Below are 17,803 nucleotides of genomic sequence, written 5' to 3' on the forward strand. Positions count from 1 at the left end.
TATATATATATATATATATATATATATATATATATATATATATATATATATATATATATATATATATATATATATATATATATATATATGCTGTACTATAACTGTGGTGTCTTTTTGGAGGTATATTTCTCCAAAATAAGTAGTAGGTAGGAAAACAGCACATTGACTCTCAACAAAAATCTTGTATTCTCTCCAGAATTATTGAGCAGGGAGGTTGTTAAATGAGTGTGCCAGCAGAAACAGTTATGCTTGTCCTGTCCCCATCCCCACTTTTCCACCTTGGGAACACGTCTCATCATGTGGTCGGAGTTTGGCTCACATGTGGAAACTGTATGCTGGGCCGAACATTTCTCGACTGCATGGTTTCCTGCGCTGGGAGGGCAGGAGCGCAGCACATGTGCCCAAACCGCAGTGCGTACCACAAGAAAAAAAATGAACACTATCCGATGTAGGTTACACAAGGAAGTATTGATACAGGAGGCCAGCAAGCTCGTCTGCACTCCTCACACAATCAGCCAATCCACAAGCACACTCAGGACTCAGGGTATGGTTTAGTGGGGGGTGGGGGGGCAGGGTTGAAGAGGTACATCACAGGCGGAACATCAACAATCATACGTCGGGATATGTTCATGTTTTTTTATTTAGGGGAGGTGGTGGTACTGGCTGGGGGACCATGGAACTCCATATTCATTGAAAACATCACAATTGAAAGTTTCATGCATGGTCTTCACACACTTTATTTGCTGTACTGTAGTTTTATCGTACGTACCAATATTATGGGTCAGGGTACTTCACAATACGTGATCATAAGGATATGTTAAACCTTGCAATGAAGGTCATGTTACACACATGTAGGTATGGACAAGGTGCACCTGCTGCACATCTGGGTCACCACATGGAATCTAAGGGTTCTCTGTGTACTCTGTATCCCTGCATCGGCGTGTATCTTCCCTGCGTATCTTACCCACCCACTGCTGTGTATCCTTACCATGTGTACCGTCGTCACGTGTACACCATCATGTATATGTGTATGGGATAGAAGGTATTCCTGTAGATTTCCCGGTCTTCATGACGTCCATTGAGTACAACTTAACGATATCACAAACAATTCTACACGTATCCTCCATCCCCAATGTGTACCCCCTCCCACATCCGTATCCTGAATTGGTCACAATGTCCCATTGTTTAATGACGTTCCACGTGCTGCTGTAGCAGGAGTGGGACGCGTTTCCCTTTTAATGGGACTGATCGCCCACTGGCGCACCACCCATCTCCCCGGCCCGGAGGCGTGTCTGGGTGCTTGGGTTCCTGAGCCTGGCAGAGCTGTGACTCCCGACCCTGCAAAATGCGCTCAGGACGGATTCCTGCCCTGTATCGGGACGAGAATTCGGCCGAGCTACTAATGGATGGAGGAAACGCAACTGGCATTTCGCGGATCACGCGAATGGGTGCGGCCTCATGGGGAAATCGCGTTCACTCGACAAACTTTGGGATTCCCTGCACGGTGGGAGGCAGGGGGCTCGCGGGCCGCATGTGTTGCGTTGGTGAGTCTGAGCCCGCTTCTCCCACCCCCCGAGTCGACTAACCATGTTTCCTGTTCAACACCACTACCGTCCTCGTTATTTATTATCGTCTCTGTCATTGCTCCTTCCCTCTGCTTCGTCGCTTGGTGTCTCCCACGATCCCCGATTATTTTTGATACTTTTGACGAATCTTCTGCCCCGCACACAGTTATCCTCTTATCCCACGGTTTCCTGGGAGCACCCCGCCCACATCGACGTTCCCTCAGTGCCTCGCCCACATTGCCATCCTTGGGCGCCCTCACCCATCTTGCAGTTTCCTTTGCTCCCCACCCATCTCCCCCCTCTTCTTGGGAGCCCCATCCACCTCTCTGGTTCCCTGGAACCCGACTCGCATTCCAAAAAAGTGGCCAAAACATTTATTGCCCTGAGTGGTCACTCACCAGCACTGGATTACCGTGTTTCTTTGGTATAAATGATTGCTGTTCATCACACCAACACTTTGCATCGTTAGCACTGACTATTCGTGCTGTGGTGATCGATGCCTCCTTTTATTTTCCCTCACCGTCCCATTTCAAACGGACAGCCCTTGCACCTGTTTGTAATCAATATCCCACGCCGAGTTGCGTGATGTAAAGGAACAATGAAGAAAAATACAACGGAAAACGAGGCTTTATGTACCGGTGGAAATGTCAGGACTATGAAGAAGGAAGGCCTCACGCCCTCTTGTCTAATTTTGAAGGCCTCACACTTCAAATGCTGCTTCACTTTCTTTCCCATGAAGGTTAGCATACCTCTCAACATTTGAGAACATTCATTAACAAAAACAAAAGGATTCATCACCTTCTGGTATTTAATGATTTGAATGACTTGAGCTTTCCAATTGCATTAGTTTGCTTTCCTTATTGTCGCCATTTACCTCGTTTGTAAAATCCACTTCGGCGCCGTGTGTTTATTAAATAAGTTAGGATGGCGTAGGGGGAGCACACTTACCTTGGACCTGTCTTGTCGATTGTCTGCATTCGATTCCTGAACCAACTATAAGATGCCTAGATTGCTCTGTGTCAATTAGGATTTTCATCACAAGGTGCTCCATCCCCGAGAGGGCCACAAAGCCGGGTGTCTCGTCTGCTAGCATTGGTTTGTGGACGTTGAAGATCCCATGGTATCCTTTGTGAAGAGTCGATGAGTCATCGACGGCACCTTGAATGAATTTCAAATACCTGCCTAAATAACCTCAGTCAAACATCAGGCCTGGTCAGCCAGTTCATGAGGTACTTGTAGGTGTGAATAATTTAGTAACAGTAGTATTAGTAGTAGTAATAGTAGTAGTAGTAATAGTAGTAGTAGTAGTAGTAGTAGTAGTAGTAGTAGTAGTATGCCTCTCTCAAAGCCCAGATCTCAATGATATTGAGATTTGGGTTTTGATGGGTTCATCCCATGTGTTAAAGGTCTCCAGCTGAGTGTTTTGTATCATTATCTTGCTGTAAGATGAAGTTTGAACCAATAATGATTGTACCATTGGGGATAACATGGTAGATTAAATGGCTTTTTTTTTCCTTGCTGTAGTTGATATACCATCATTTTTACAGCAATTTTCAAACACCACATCAAGAGGATATGGACCCCAAACTTGAAATGAACCTCCTCCATGCTTAATTGTTGGCTTCAATCAAGGTTCTTTATATGTTTCAGTTTTAATTGTCTCAAATACTGTCTTTGATTATATCCAAATAAGTAAAACTTTCATTCGTCTATCCAAAGCACCTTTGACCATTGTTCCATAATCCAATTTCTGTTCTTGTGAATATTTTCACCTTTTAGTCTTTTCCCCCTTTCTTTACACTGGTTTACTTGCTGCACCACACCCTTTAAGTCATGATTTCAGAAGTGACCTGTGTACTGTTGATGGATGGACAACGGCACCTGAGAGACTTCTGAGTTCTGTTGTCAATTAAACCCTTTATATTTATTTATTTTTATATAGAGTCTTGACTCAAGCTCATGGAAGAGCTTGAAAACTGAATGGATCTGGACGCAACAGAACAAATGGAACAGTCAGAGGAGGGAAACACCAACAGCAAAGTTGAAGGACAAAATAGAGGGAAACTTGGACAAACAATGGGTGTGGGTAGGAATGAGGGTGGGGGAGGATACCTGGGATGGACAAGATGGATACAGAAGCAAACGATCAGGAAGGAAAAACTGGAAGTTTGGAAGGGGTGGGCTTGAGTAGTTGTGGGATTATAGGGGTACAAAAGATCATGGTTTTGTATGGGGGGGTGATCTGAGATGGTGGTGAACAACTGTCTTGAAAACTTGGAGTGAAGAATGAGATTGAAGAGAATTTGGAAGTTGGTTCCACAAATGGGGAAAAAGAGGAATGTGCTGAATCATGGCTGTAGACCATAGTACTGTACTCTGAATTTATCCGGAGCCGAAAGCCAACTGGCATGTACTGAATTAAATCGATAAATGCAGGAAAAGTTCTGAAAATATCATGTTTGGATGGAATTCAAAGGGCAGAAAATATCTCTATTCATATCACTAAATTTCATACTTGTAAATTGCATAGATCTGCAGCGATAAACATTGGTACGAGTTTGTGCATTGGTTCCCACCTCTCTCATACTGTGCGCTCAATGGGTCACGGCTCGCTGGGAAGCAACATGCCACCTATTGTTCAATTGGCCAGACTCTCTTTATATACGGCACTGGCGAGGATGATTGATGCTGCTACTTCCATTGCCCTCACAACAGCCATCTGGATATCTTGTCAAACTTGGGCATATATCACCATCATGGCCTACTTCCTTGACAGTGATTGGAATATGTCATTCACATACAATTTATTTTTTTTTTAATTGTATGTTTTTTTTTATTTATTGAATTAGTTTTCTGTTTAAAAAAAAAAACCAATAGGATTCCTAATTAGCCTCAACTCGAATCTTTGCTGCTCTTTCCAATTAAAAAAAGATTGATGATTAAAAAATAAATACTCCACCACCCCACCATCCCTTCTCAGCATCAGTCCACCCAAAAATTAAAATGAAAAACGTACTTGAATCGTACTCGATTCCATTGATTCCTCGAAAAAAACTTATTACGAATCGAATCGATTCCAGAATTCCGGAATTGCCCATCACTACTAAAATGTGCTTTTATTTAATCAACTGCCTCGAAGAGTTTTTACCGCCTTGGAGAGTTCCAATTCCATGATAGTGGGTACGTAAGGTGACAGTCGCAGAAAGAGTCTCATCCATCAAGGGAATCCCATGTTTATATCTCTTTTAAAATGGCACATGCTGTTTGAACCTGTCTGAACGTGCTGTTTGAATGAACCCCATTTCGTTCAATTTTGTACTAATGCCGGCAAATGGGACGTCCAGTTTTACATCCATCCGAAGGATGGCAAACACTGACGAATTGACCTGCCTATGAAACTATAGGAGGTTAATCCCATCCCCACCCCCTTTCAAGTCTTCTTATCGCTTATTCAAGACTTATAAACAAACTGATAGACATGTAATTCACATATTATGTGAAGTAAATAAACATTAGAGGCACCGAAAATCGGCTTGGTGGAGTGATATGCCTGCATAATTAATTCATTATTTGAGAGGCTGCCACGGAATTTGCGCCCACCCCTCCCCCCTCCCCCTCCAAGACCACTGGCAAAACACCCCTATGCACTCATTTGGCTCATTCTGATCCAAGTCTGGATGTAATCGGCCCACAACTGTAGGTGGAGTAGCGTGACAAAGAAACAAACAAGCAGTCATAGATTGGTACTTACGAAATCGTCAACTTGACCTCTGACCTTGTCAAATAAAATCTATCTCGAGAGAAGGTAGCGACGCAAACCAGAAGTTTCTACAATGATTCTGTACCAAACCATCAAAAATCGAATGTTTTGGATGTTTGACCTCACTATGTCCTTGACCTTTGACCGATTTTGACCAAAATCTAATCAGCGCTAGCCATCACCCTCCTGAATCACGTGATGTAATTTGACATTGGTAGCTTCTTCCGTTCTCGAGTTATCTGTACCAAACCATCAAAAATCGAATATTTGACCTCACCGTGACCTTGACCTTTGACCGATTTTGACCAAAATCTAATCAGCACCAGCCATCACCCTCCTGAATCACGTGGTGTAATTTGACATTGGTAGCTTCTTCGGTTCTCGAGTTATCTGTACCAAACCATCAAAAATCGAATATTTGACCTCACCGTGACCTTGACCTTTGACCGATTTTGACCAAAATCTAATCAGCACTAGCCATCACCCTCCTGAATCACGTGGTGTAATTTGACATTGGTAGCTTCTTCCGTTCTTGAGTTATCATGCCTACAAACAAACAAACAAACACACACAAACGGAAGGCATCAATATACTTACGAAATCTTTAGATTTCGTAAGTAAAAAACAGTCCTTGAATTATAGTAAGGATAAGGGAAGAAAGGGGAAAGTGATTGTGAATTTAATGTTCCATCTTTATTTACTTTTGACATTGTTCTTAACAAACGGGGACAGGAACCATGCAGGCATGATAGGCTGAATGACCTTCTGATGTGCCAAAGTTCCCTGTGTATCTTTGTTTAACGTTGTTAAGAACAGGAAGAAATGGGGAGGGAAGGATAGAGGGTTTGGGGTGAGGGTGTATGGAGTGGAAGAGGGAGATTGGGAAGGGGGGGTGGGGTTGAGGACTTGAGGGTTGGAATTGGGGTTGAGTACTTGGGGTTTGTAGCAGTTGAGGACTTGAAGAAGAAAGGGGGAGGGGATGATAGAGTTGGCTTGGGGGAGGGAGGGCAGAGAGGGCACAAAGTTGGGATTGAGAGTTTGAGGATTTTGAGCGGGTGGGGGAGTTGAGACATTGGGTTGGGAGGGGGGTTGAGGATTTGAATAAAGGGGGAGGGAGCGCAGAGTTTAGGTTTGCTGATAGTAGGGGGCAGAGAGAGGACAGAATTGAGAGGGGGATTGAGGACTTGAGATTGTGTGTGTATGTGGGGGGGGGCGGGGGGGGCATGGTCCTGAAGTCACATTTTACATTATGCAGAATTTCCACGAGTCCCAGATAGTCCCATTGGGTCGTTTGTGTTCTCTAAGTATTTTATGTCGTTGTGGTCTTTTAGGTCCTTGGGGTCCTTTGGAACCCCTGGGTCTTTTGCATCCTTTGGGTCTTTTGGGTCCTTTGCGTCCTCTGGGGTGGGGGGGGATCTTCTGCATCCTCTGGTTCCTTTAGGTTAAGTATTTCAGGTTACAATTATAGGTGACATCAGGTCAGCTGTGCAACCAATGGGTGAAGAATGGATATACACACATACATACATACATAATCACATACATTTGTTCCATTATATAGTAGATAGACTAGCACATCACCATTTGCATCACATAGATCTGTTTTATGACTTTTTCAAAATTAATGGCATGTCTACATTAAAATATTTGGTTGAAAGTACATTTGGAAAAGGATATCTGACAAGCAGCTGTGACTTGTCACGCAGCAGGGAGACAATTCGATGATTAATTATCGTCATGTGATTGTCACCCCATTGTTGCAAAGCTACACTATTTCAGGACATGTTGTGTGTACAACTGTAAGAAGCATACTTCTAAAATGCAACCAAAGTTTGGTTTTCATTAACTCCGTGTGTTGATCGAAAGGACATCTGGCACCTTGTCTCGGAATGTTGAACACCTTGGTACGTAAGTAAGCATTCCTGGAAGATTGAGCACATACTTTCTATAATATGACACAAACTTATCTTCTTGGGAGCATTTTCCCCTCTTTGATGCAAGTCTTCATGATAGGCAGATATGGGCGTGTGTTGATGAAGCTCCGTGCGGAGTAGGGGTAGGAGAAGCAAACCGGGGCAAGCTCTGCACATCAAGCATTGTGAAGTGACTCGGCTGCACAGTACGTTCGTGGGTTTGCAAGCTGATGGCACAACCTCAGCTTGTTGATATGCTCGTTGTAATCATTTAGCAAGAGATATTTGACACCCGTTATCTCTCTTGTAAACAACATGGATGTTCCTTATGGACCTGGTGAGTTTGATTGTATTTTTTTTGTAATTTGTGAACATGGCTTTGTGGACTCGTGAGGCTGGAGAGAGGAATACTTTTGAAAAATTTTTATTGTTGTTTCAGTAATTTTGAAATAAAGTTGATGTTGTGTTGTGGACTGCCCTTTTAATTCTACTTCAACTTTGAAAACTGAGTCTCCAACCCCTCGAGTCGTTGAAATCATTAAATATTTGGTAGCACGTGCTTGTTTTCTCTGAATGTGTTACAAATATGAAAGTAACTTCCTGGAACCTGCTTTTCAGGCTTGAGGACTCAGGTCTCATCCTTCCCCTGTGGTTGTAAATAAATCGCGAACCCTGCTCAAAGAGAGCTCAGTCTTCTTCTTCTTCTTCTTCTTCTTCTTCTTCTTCTTCTTCTTCTTCTTCTTCTTCTTCTTCTTCTTCTTCTTCTTCTTCTTCTTCTTCTTCTTCTTCTTCTTCTTCCTCCTAAACCTTAACCTCTCGGACTCGGCTCTTGTATATACAAGATCCGGATCTCCTTAAATACTGAGCACATGTACACATCCTCACATAGACGGTGCCTTTTGAGAGCGTCTATCATGAACTTTTAAACATATTCGGACATTTACTTTAAAGTTTCGAAAAGTTCACGTTACTATTTAAAGATTATTCCATTTACCGTATTGTAATTTCGTAAATACACGATATTTCGTAAATACGTAAATACACTATGATGGGTCTCGCTATTGGCTTAATCAAGGCACGTGACGAAATATCGGAAGTTTTTGTTGTTGTTTTTTTGGGGGTTTTTTTTTTTTAGCCGACAAAACCTTTAGGACGCTGCTCTTGGACACATTTGTCCTTGTTTAATTGAAAGGTTTGACTGAGGAAGTGTATCGAAATGAGTAATTTATTATTTTTTCACAATTTATCTCCAGAGAGATGTTTAGGAAAAACAATTTATTCACATTACATGATATTTCAATATCCTTCACATGGAGGACTATGAACTCAAAGGTGATATTTATTCATATAGGTTCCTTTAAATGTTTTGTATGGTATCTAGCTCTTCTCCCAATACAATCCCATGTCCTAGATGAGGTGGTTATTTTTTTTTAGTCCCCTACCGGTTTCACTGGAGGGGACGATAGTTTTGCTCTCTATATGTCTGCCTGTCCGTCCATCCATCCCACCTACGATATTTCCGACTTTTTTCCTCCATAACATTTAACATATTCAACTGAAACTTGGTACACGGCTTTATATGATGAGTTACAAAACAAGTTTGAGTTTCAGGGCCTTTCATCAATCTTTCATAGTTATGCCCTTTTCAGACTTACAAAATATCACATCTTATACATTGGTCAGGGTTCAACTGCCCTGACTTCACCCCACTGCTTTACACCCATTGGCTGGACAGCTGGCCTGAAACTACCCTAATAAAATCATGCGCCACCATTGCATGAAGCAGCACAGATCGGCAGGCCTTAGGCCTGGCTGTTAGTCCATGGTCTAGTGCAATTGGAATGATCTCAGGCATATAACCACAATGTATTTTATATGCACATAAGCCGTACACGTTTTTGCATTATGGATGTACATCGGGGTATTTTTAATATGAAAACGGCAAAGCCGAGAAACGAGCGAAACATCCAGGGTTCGTTTCTTCTTCTTCATTTTGGTTCTGGTATCGGCTCGAGTATGTGTTAAAGGAAACTAATTTTTATCTCCGGTTTGTTATCCTGATTGTCTTTATTTGTTTCTCGTCCACAAAACGTATTGATAAATGAAAATTGCTTCTCCTTTTATTTTGCTGAATGGACCCTAATGCAATTCGTTCATAGTTTCGTCTTCTTCATTGTTGTTCCAGTATCGGCTCGAGCGTGCATTGAACGCAAACAAATTTTTATCTCCCGAACATTCATTTCGAAATCTATTTTAAAGCAATTCTTGCTCTTGTTTTATTAAGGTTTTCCTCCTTTGTTTTGCAGATGAACGTGACCAGGTTCAGAAGAAAACCTTCACCAAGTGGGTCAACAAACACCTATCAATGGTAAAATATCAGATGGAAAAGAAATCCATCAAATGTAGGCCTGAAGCCCTAGCAATAGCAACATGGAGAGAAAACAGTCTGGATTCGTGTTTGTTGTACATTCTGTGCTGCTGCTTCTTCAGATCATTGCTTTCTGAACTTGCAATGTTTTCATTTTGTGTTGGGTGTAAGGCTCATGGAGGAGCTGCAACACAAATTGCGCACATACATCCACACAAATACATGATACAACACTGGACTTCAGACAAACATAGTCACTAAGCTTTGGGGAAATTGTATAACTTCCCAGGGCACTCTGGGTACTTATGACATCACTTTTCTCTCCACACACAGTGGGGCAATTAAGGAGGAATTTCTTCATGCCCATGGTTGTTTGTCTCTGCTCTATCCTTTTTAAATACCGAACGTCAAACAAGGAAGCAGCAAGTACCATTTTTAAACTCTTTACTATGGCTCGGCCAGGGATCGAAACGCTGACCGACCGGACTCAGAATGGATGCTCCAACCTAACCATTGCACGATCGGTTATTAACCTGCATCACAACACCATGTAAGGTTTATGTACTGATGGGGGTTGACAACACAGTATTCTGCTTGAACTTACCCACATTGATGTTCTTCATTTGCATGAATTATTTTCCTTTTTGAATTCGTAATAACCTCACCACCAAAGTTGGACGGAGGTTATGTTTTCACCCCTGTTTGTCTGTCTGTCTGTCTGTCTGTGAGCAGGATATCTCAAAGCATTATGGACAGATTCAGACAAACCTTGGTGGACAGCTTGGGTGTATGACAAGGACGAATTGATTCGACTTTCGTGAAGATCTGGATCCGGATCTAAATCTGAGAATTTTTTAAGTGATTCTTCACCATTGAGAGACGGGGCCCAAAACTCTATTTAGCATGATATCTCAAAACGTTTTGGACACATTATGACAAAACTTGGTGGAAGAGTTGGTTTGGTGACAAGAACAAGCCAATTAGATTTTTGTTCAGGTCCGGATCCAGATCCGGCCGATCGATGGGATACAAAACATAGACTGTTCAACCTGGCAAATGTATGCACTCTATCGAGTGGCATTCCAGTTAACCTTTGTTATTATCCTCTTTATTTTCCACCTCGTTTTATTTTTGTTTGTCTAAAATATAAAAAAGGGGTCACACAGTTTTTTACAAGAAAATCTAACACAGGTGGAGGCCATTCAGCCATCATGCCTGCATGAACACCATACTAATTTATCTACACAATATTCAAGGAAGAAAATGCAAAAAAAAAAAAAAAATTAATTCATTTTTAATATTGTTATTTTTTATTTTTAAAGTTTGTTTGTAGTTTTTGTTTATTTTTTTTTAGCTTTTTTGTTATTTTTGTTTTTCTTCTTCCCCTCAGGGGAGGGGGCATGGGTTTGGTTAAAAGCATACATCAACCACACAACCCCCCCTGACAAGACCCCCACCAACAGCACTCCGTACACATGCACACAATCACCCATCAATGCTCAAACTACCTAAAAGTCTTCTCAACATCCCCATACCTCTCTGTCTCCATAACTTCCAGGTACCCATCCAATTCTAATTTTAACCTATCAACTTTTTCTGCTGCCACGACATTTCCAGGGAGACCATTCCATGCATTAACTACTCTCTGAGTAAAAGGCCCCTGCCTCGCTACCATCTTAACTCTCCTCTTCTTCACTCTCAGGCTATGGCCCCTGGTCCTATCACTGTGTACACCGTTGAATAATTCATTTGCACTTATTTTATCTATACCTTTCATTATCTTAAACATCTCTATCATATCTCCTCGTAACCGCCTCCTTTCGAGTGAATAAAGCCCTGTCTCCTTCAGCTGCTCCTCATAGCTGAGTCTAGCTAGGCCCGGAATCAATCTCGTAGCCCTGTGCTGAACTCTCTCTCTCTCTCTCTCTCTCTCTCTCTCTCTCTCTCTCTCTCTCTCTCTCTCTCTCTCTCTCTCTCTCTCTCTCTCTCTCTCTCTCTCTCTCTCTCTCTCTCTCTCTGGCATCTATGTCCTTCTGGAACTGTGGTGACCAAAACTGCACACAGTATTCTAGATGTGGCCCTCACTAAATTCCTGTACAATGTTAACACCACTTCGTTTGATTTATAATTGATTCCCATCTGAATACAGCCTAAAACCCAATTTACTTTACCTATAGCTGCCTGGCACTGTGCTGCCTGCTTACCTCCCGTATCTATTACCACCCCCAGATCCTTCTCCTGTGTGACACACTCCAAAATTACCCCTTCCATCCTGTAATCTCGATTTTCATTGTTCTTTCCCATCCCCAACACCTTACACTTGCTCAGGTTAAATTCCATCTGCCAATCCTTTGCCCAATCTATGCAAGTATCAATACTTTCCTGAATCTGATCACCACCCCCTCTGCTATCCACCTTACCTCCAAACTTTGTGTCATCTGCAAATTTGGAAAGCTTACTCTTTACCCCATTATCCAAATCGTTGATGTAAACAATGAATAGTCATGGTCTGAGTCCTGATCCCTGAGGTACCCCGCTACTTACATCCTCCCAGCAAGACATCCTCCCACTCACAGCCACTCTTTGCTTCCTACCACTAACTTCTATTTTTTTTCTTATAAATTTATTTCTGCTGGTGTTATTTCAATCGATCTGGCCATTATAGGTAATGGAGCCTTCTGCTTAGGCCTGTCACATTTGCCACGGCAGCCATGGGGTCTCCAAAATCTATGGCCACTCGCAATTATACGGCGGCCGCAGTATTTCCACGGTCACACAATGTAGCAGTCACGTATGTTTTTATTTTTCAGGGAGCTGCATGGCATATTTATAAATTGTGGAGACCGAAAACGTGGGGGTGCCGTACGGTCTTTGATTTGATGTCGCACGGTGACCTTAGGACGTTCCTGCGGCGGCCATAGAATTTTCAAGGCAGACGCAAGGCGACCGCAGGGGGCCCTAAGGCGAACGCGCGGCCAGACGGATGGTAACGAGTGGGTTTTTATTTTTATTTTTATTTTTTACGAGTTCTTTTGTTTCGGCTTGTCGAATTGCTACGGCGAACGTAGAAATGAAAAAAAGTTATAACTCCGCGTGAAATTCCACGGCGACCCTACGGCCTGTAAAATATAGCCATACGGTGTAGGGCCACCCTGAGGCCACCTCAGAAACTCTGCGGCCGCTGCACGTTTCTGTCAATTCAGAGGGCGTACGGCCGCCGTATTCTCGCCATAGAGCAAATGTGACTTAGGCCTTAGTACATGCCTGTTAACACTGCCTTGGAGCCTGGGTACAATTACATTATGTCAAACTACCATAACTTTGTGGACAAATCATCATCATCATCATCATCATCATCATCATCATCATCATCATCATCGTTTTATGGCCGTTTCCATGCTTGCATGTGTAAGCCTTTGCAAACTACTAAATGCAGGATCTAATAAGTAAAAAAAAATTTTTTTTAATACACAGACCGTCCTCCTTTGGCTGCCTCCCCGCTGCAATGAAAGTCAGGAAACATCACTCCCACTCATAATAAGGCCGAAGTCACATTTGCTCTACGACGAGGATACGGCAGCCATACGTCCTCTGAATTGACAGAAACGTGCAGTGGCCGCAGAGTTTCTGAGGTGGCCTCAGGGTGGCCCTACGCCGTTTGGCTATCTTTTACAGGCCATATGGCGCCGTGGAATTATAACGCGGAGTTATAACTTTTTTCATTTCTACGTTCGCCATAGCAATTCGACAAGCCGAAAAAAAAAAAACTGGTTAAAAAAAAAAAATGAACCCACTCGTTACCGGCCGTCTGGCCGCACGTTCGCTTTTGGGCCCCCTCTGCGATCGCCTTGCGAGCACCTTGAGGCTACCTTGCGTCTGCCTTGAAAATTATATGGCCACCGCAGGGCCCCCTTAAGGTCACCGTGCGACATCAAATCAAAGACCGTATGGCACCCCCACGTTTTCGGTCTCCACAATTTCTAAATATGCCGTGCAGCTCCCCGAAAAATCAAAACATATGTGACTGCTACATTGTGTGACCGTGGAAATACTGCAGCCGCCGTATAATTGCTAGTGGCCGTAGATTTTGGAGACCCCATGGCCGCCGTGGCAAATGTGACTTCGGCCTAAGGAAACTGACCTGACCAAACATAGGCCAGTGAGCTTGCTTCCAATTATAAGCAAATTCATGGAATCCATCATTGCTTCTGATTTTTTTTTTTTTAATGTTTAGGAAACAGGCAAAAATAAACATTTCAGAGAGGGGGGAAATACCAACAGCAGAGCAGAAGGCCAAGACAGAGGGAGGCGGACAAGCAATGGGTGTGGGGAGGAATGGGGGCAGGCGAGGATTGATGCGGTGGACAAGATGGATACAGAAGGGACTCTCAGGAGGGAAAACTGGAATGAGGAGCGAATTGGGTGGAGGGGGGAGGGGACGGGGTTAACAAGGGCAGAAAGATCATGGTTTGGATTGGGGACGATCTTTTGTGTTACGACATTGGTGGTGGTGAACAGCTGTCTTGAAGACCTGGAGGAAAGAGTGAGACTGAAGAGGATATGGAAGTTGTTTCCACAGGCATGAAAAAAGAGGAACAATTGTGTGGAGGTGAGCAGTGATCCTGCATTTAATTAGTTTTACCAGAAGAAGGTTGATGGTGGCCCATGTGAGCCCTACAGTAACCCCGGGGGGGGAGGGGGGTGGAGGAGGCAAAGCATAGAAAGAGCAGAGGGTGCAAGACCAGAAAGGAGGTGGAATAAGACAGAGAGACCACTGACCTGTTTGTGATGGTGAAGTGATAGACTCAGCTTCAGCATATGAGATTCCAATGATCTTGAAAGCCTTGGTTTCCACAGCATCAAGCTGAGAAAGATGTGAGGCAGGGGAGCCAGCCGAGAGGAGAGAGCAGTACTCCATAAAGCTGCAGATGAAGACCTTGTAGGTGGATAGAAGTCCAAGTGTGCCATGGAAGGACTTTATGCTACGCAGGATGTCCAGTCGGTGTCTGGCTTTGGAGGCCAATATTGAAATGTGGTTTGCCCAAGAAAAGTCGTAGCTGATAGACTCAGGAGTTTGAATGACTGAACGTCCTCAAGAGGATTGTTAACAATGTAGATGGGGTGAGCGGGGGATTTTGCCAGATGGTCGTTTTGGAGAGAGATGGTGAGAGTGTGAGATTTGTCAGGATTGAGAGACATATTCCAAGTGTTTGACCAGCTTGTGATTGTTTTTTTTTTCCAAGGTCTGAAGAGAAGGAAGAGGCTACAGCCTGCCTGTCTGTCTGAAGGATGAGGGATGTCACTGCAGAGGATGGAGTCATCAGCAAATAGATAAAGAGGATTTGCCGGAGTCAGAGAGATCATTGATGAAGATAAGGTTGAATCTTTTCTGTTTTCAAACAACCTGATCTCTGACCATTAGTTTGGATTCCTTCCCCATCACTCAACTATGGACATGCTTCTGCTCCTCTATCAGCAATAGTCAGAGGTCATCAATCTCAAACAAGAGGTTAGGACTGTCTTCCTGGAAATATCTTGTCCATTCAGCATAATCTGATATCCTGCTCTGCTTGCCAATCTCTCTACCTGTCCATAGACGGCCACCTTAATTCCTGGATTTTTGACTACCTCTACTCACCCAGTCAATGTTTTCCATCAATGCAAACCTCTACTCCCCTCTCCTAGTGGAGGCAGGAGTTCACCAAGGCAGTGTGTTGGTCGCACTCTTGTTCCTCATCTACATATATAAATGACCTCACCAATGCTTTTGAAAATTCTTTCTTCCTTTTGGCAGATGACTCCACATTGTAGCGTACACTACTCTATCCCTCTGCTAGGCAGATAACAGCTGTCTCTCTCTCTGCTTATATTTTTCTTCCTGTCAGCTGGACTTTGCTCTTACATGAGCTTCACTCCTGTAAAGAAAATAAAAAAATGATGTCTCTTCATTGATGTCTCCAGGTATGTTCTTCACATTACTGATAAAACTATTAATCTATAATATATATGGAGCTCGGTCTTGGCATGCCTGTGTCCGTCCCTGCCTACCTGCATGCGTCCGTCCGTCAACAGTTGTCCGATAGGAGATACCACTAAACAAGCCCAATCTGCAAACAGTATGTTATAGTTGAGGAAGGTGAGGATAGAAGGGCCAGTTCCAATTTACATTAAAACAAAACCTCTTCCTCCTTCATGTTCTTCTACACTTATAATAATGGTGAGTCTCATTCAATCTCGTCTCTCTTATCGATTAAATGCTTGCTCTATGAAATACTTTTTTTTTTTTCAACATTTCCATTTCATTCATATCACCCTATGAAACAGCATTTCCGATTATACACCACCTTTTAAAGCATCACAAAGCAAGTCGCTCAACTTGCAACACGGGTGAGAAAAGGATATGAATACAAGCCGGTAGGTGACATGGGTGATCGCTACATAATTGCATACTAGTCATACAGTTTTTGACGGATCGGGCTGAAAATTTTTGACACAGAGGTTGATTATAGTGCGCATAAAAGGCTGGAAGCCGATTTTTGATTTTTGAAAAAAATATATATATAAATATTTTTGGGATTTTTTTTCAAAAATTTCAAAGTCCCGTTGCGAGGCAACGGTGGCGTCCATAGCAACGGTGTTCAAAAGCATACAACTATATCCTGGTATGAACCTACCAGTCAAGTTTCATCAAAATCGGTTGACTCCTCTGGTCTCCAGAGCTGTCCATTACATACAAACAAACACAGACAGACAGACGGAAAACCTGAGAATAACGGTAGTCTAGCGATCACCCAAAAAAAGCATCTGATATTCAATAATTTATTCACACAATTTATAAAGGGTGAAATTTTTTAATTTTTTTATTTCTCTGGAAGTGTCTTACATTCCAGTAAACTGGAATGGAACTCGGTAGGGCACATACTGTACTCCCACCAGGATGAACAGTTTACGTTTTGTATCCCACAAATAGGCTGGATCTGAATCCAGACCTCAAAAATCTAATCGGCTTGTTCTTGTCATCTGCCCAACTCATCCACATTGTTTTGTCACATCGCATCCACAACTTTTTGAGATGTCGTGCCATGTATCATTGTTAGCCCTATCTCTCAATGGTGAAGAATCACCAAAAAACGTTCATAGATAAGAATCCGCATCTTCACCAAAATCTAATCAATTCGTCCGTGTCACACATTCAAGCTCTCCATCAAATTCATTGACAAAGCCTAAATCCATCCACAACTTTTTGAGATATCCTGCTCACTGACAAACAAACAGACAGACAAGCCGGTAGGCGACATGGGTGGTCGCCACATAATTGCATACTAGTCATACAGTTTTTGACTGATCGGGCTGATTATTTTTGACAAAGAGGTTTATTATAGTTCGCATAAAAACGTGGAAGCCGATTTTTGATTTTCGATATTTTTCGGATCTTTTCAAAAATTTCAAAAGTCCCGTTGCTTGGCAACGGTGGCGTCCATAGCAACGGTGCTCAAAAGCATACAACTAGATCCTGGTATGAACCTACCAGTCAATTTCATCAAAATCGGTTGACTCCTCTGGCCTCCAGAGCTGTCCATTACATACAAACAAACAGACAGACATACAGACAGATGGAAAACCGGAGGTCAGGTTTTTGTCAGGTCAGAATAAGTGAGAAATTGTCAGGTCAGGTTAGATCTGTGACCTGCTACAGGTACCATGTAAACCTGGACTAACCTGTTCCATGGTCGGGTTGTCGGCGACTAAACCATCTCCCCCACCCGGTTTTCTGGTGAGGAGGGTGTTTGGATATGGACACCCAGCAGGATTAAAAACAAAACCTGTCAAAGGGCGGAGGAGCTCCTTGTGAGCCAACGGCCATCCATATCTAGTGCCCAACTGTGTCTGCGGACGTCCTCCTGCAGTTGGGTTACTTTTTATGAGGAGGTTGGTGGCGGGATTTGCACTCCGGCCACCGTAAAACCCTTCATTCCGCAAAACACAAAAACGCAAAAAAATCTGAAAATCCACTCCGTGGGAGTACCTCCTGTGCAGCTTCCCTTCGCAGGGCAGCTCACCGGATGACGGGATTGGGGCAAAGCCTTCGGGACCCCCAATCTTTGATGATAGGAGGGAAACCACGGGGTAACCTCCCTGGGTCAGATTGCGGGAGAGTGTGTCGGAGTGGTGCTGAGGTGTCGTCCACCAGACGGTG

General features: G+C 43.1%; 1 protein-coding gene across 8 annotated transcripts in view; it reads left to right on the forward strand.

Annotated features, from left to right (window-relative positions):
- PLEC (plectin) overlaps positions 1–17,803 on the forward strand; it is a 202,636-nt gene that overhangs the window by 97,116 nt on the left and 87,717 nt on the right. For 4 of the 8 annotated variants that reach the window (XM_085881786.1, XM_085881784.1, XM_085881787.1 and 1 more), the window contains exon 2: positions 9,545–9,606. In XM_085881786.1, coding sequence (XP_085737912.1) covers positions 9,545–9,606 — 62 coding nt within the window. Of the gene's footprint in view, positions 1–1,300; positions 1,545–2,288; positions 2,305–9,544; positions 9,607–17,803 lie in introns of those variants that run through there. The other 4 variants (XM_085881780.1, XM_085881781.1, XM_085881782.1 and 1 more) reach the window with 3 other exon arrangements.

Source organism: Eptatretus burgeri, chromosome 5, assembly GCF_056783735.1.
Source record: "Eptatretus burgeri isolate ZD-2024b chromosome 5, Ebu_testis_v1, whole genome shotgun sequence".
Taxonomy (NCBI): Eukaryota; Metazoa; Chordata; class Myxini; order Myxiniformes; family Myxinidae; genus Eptatretus; species Eptatretus burgeri.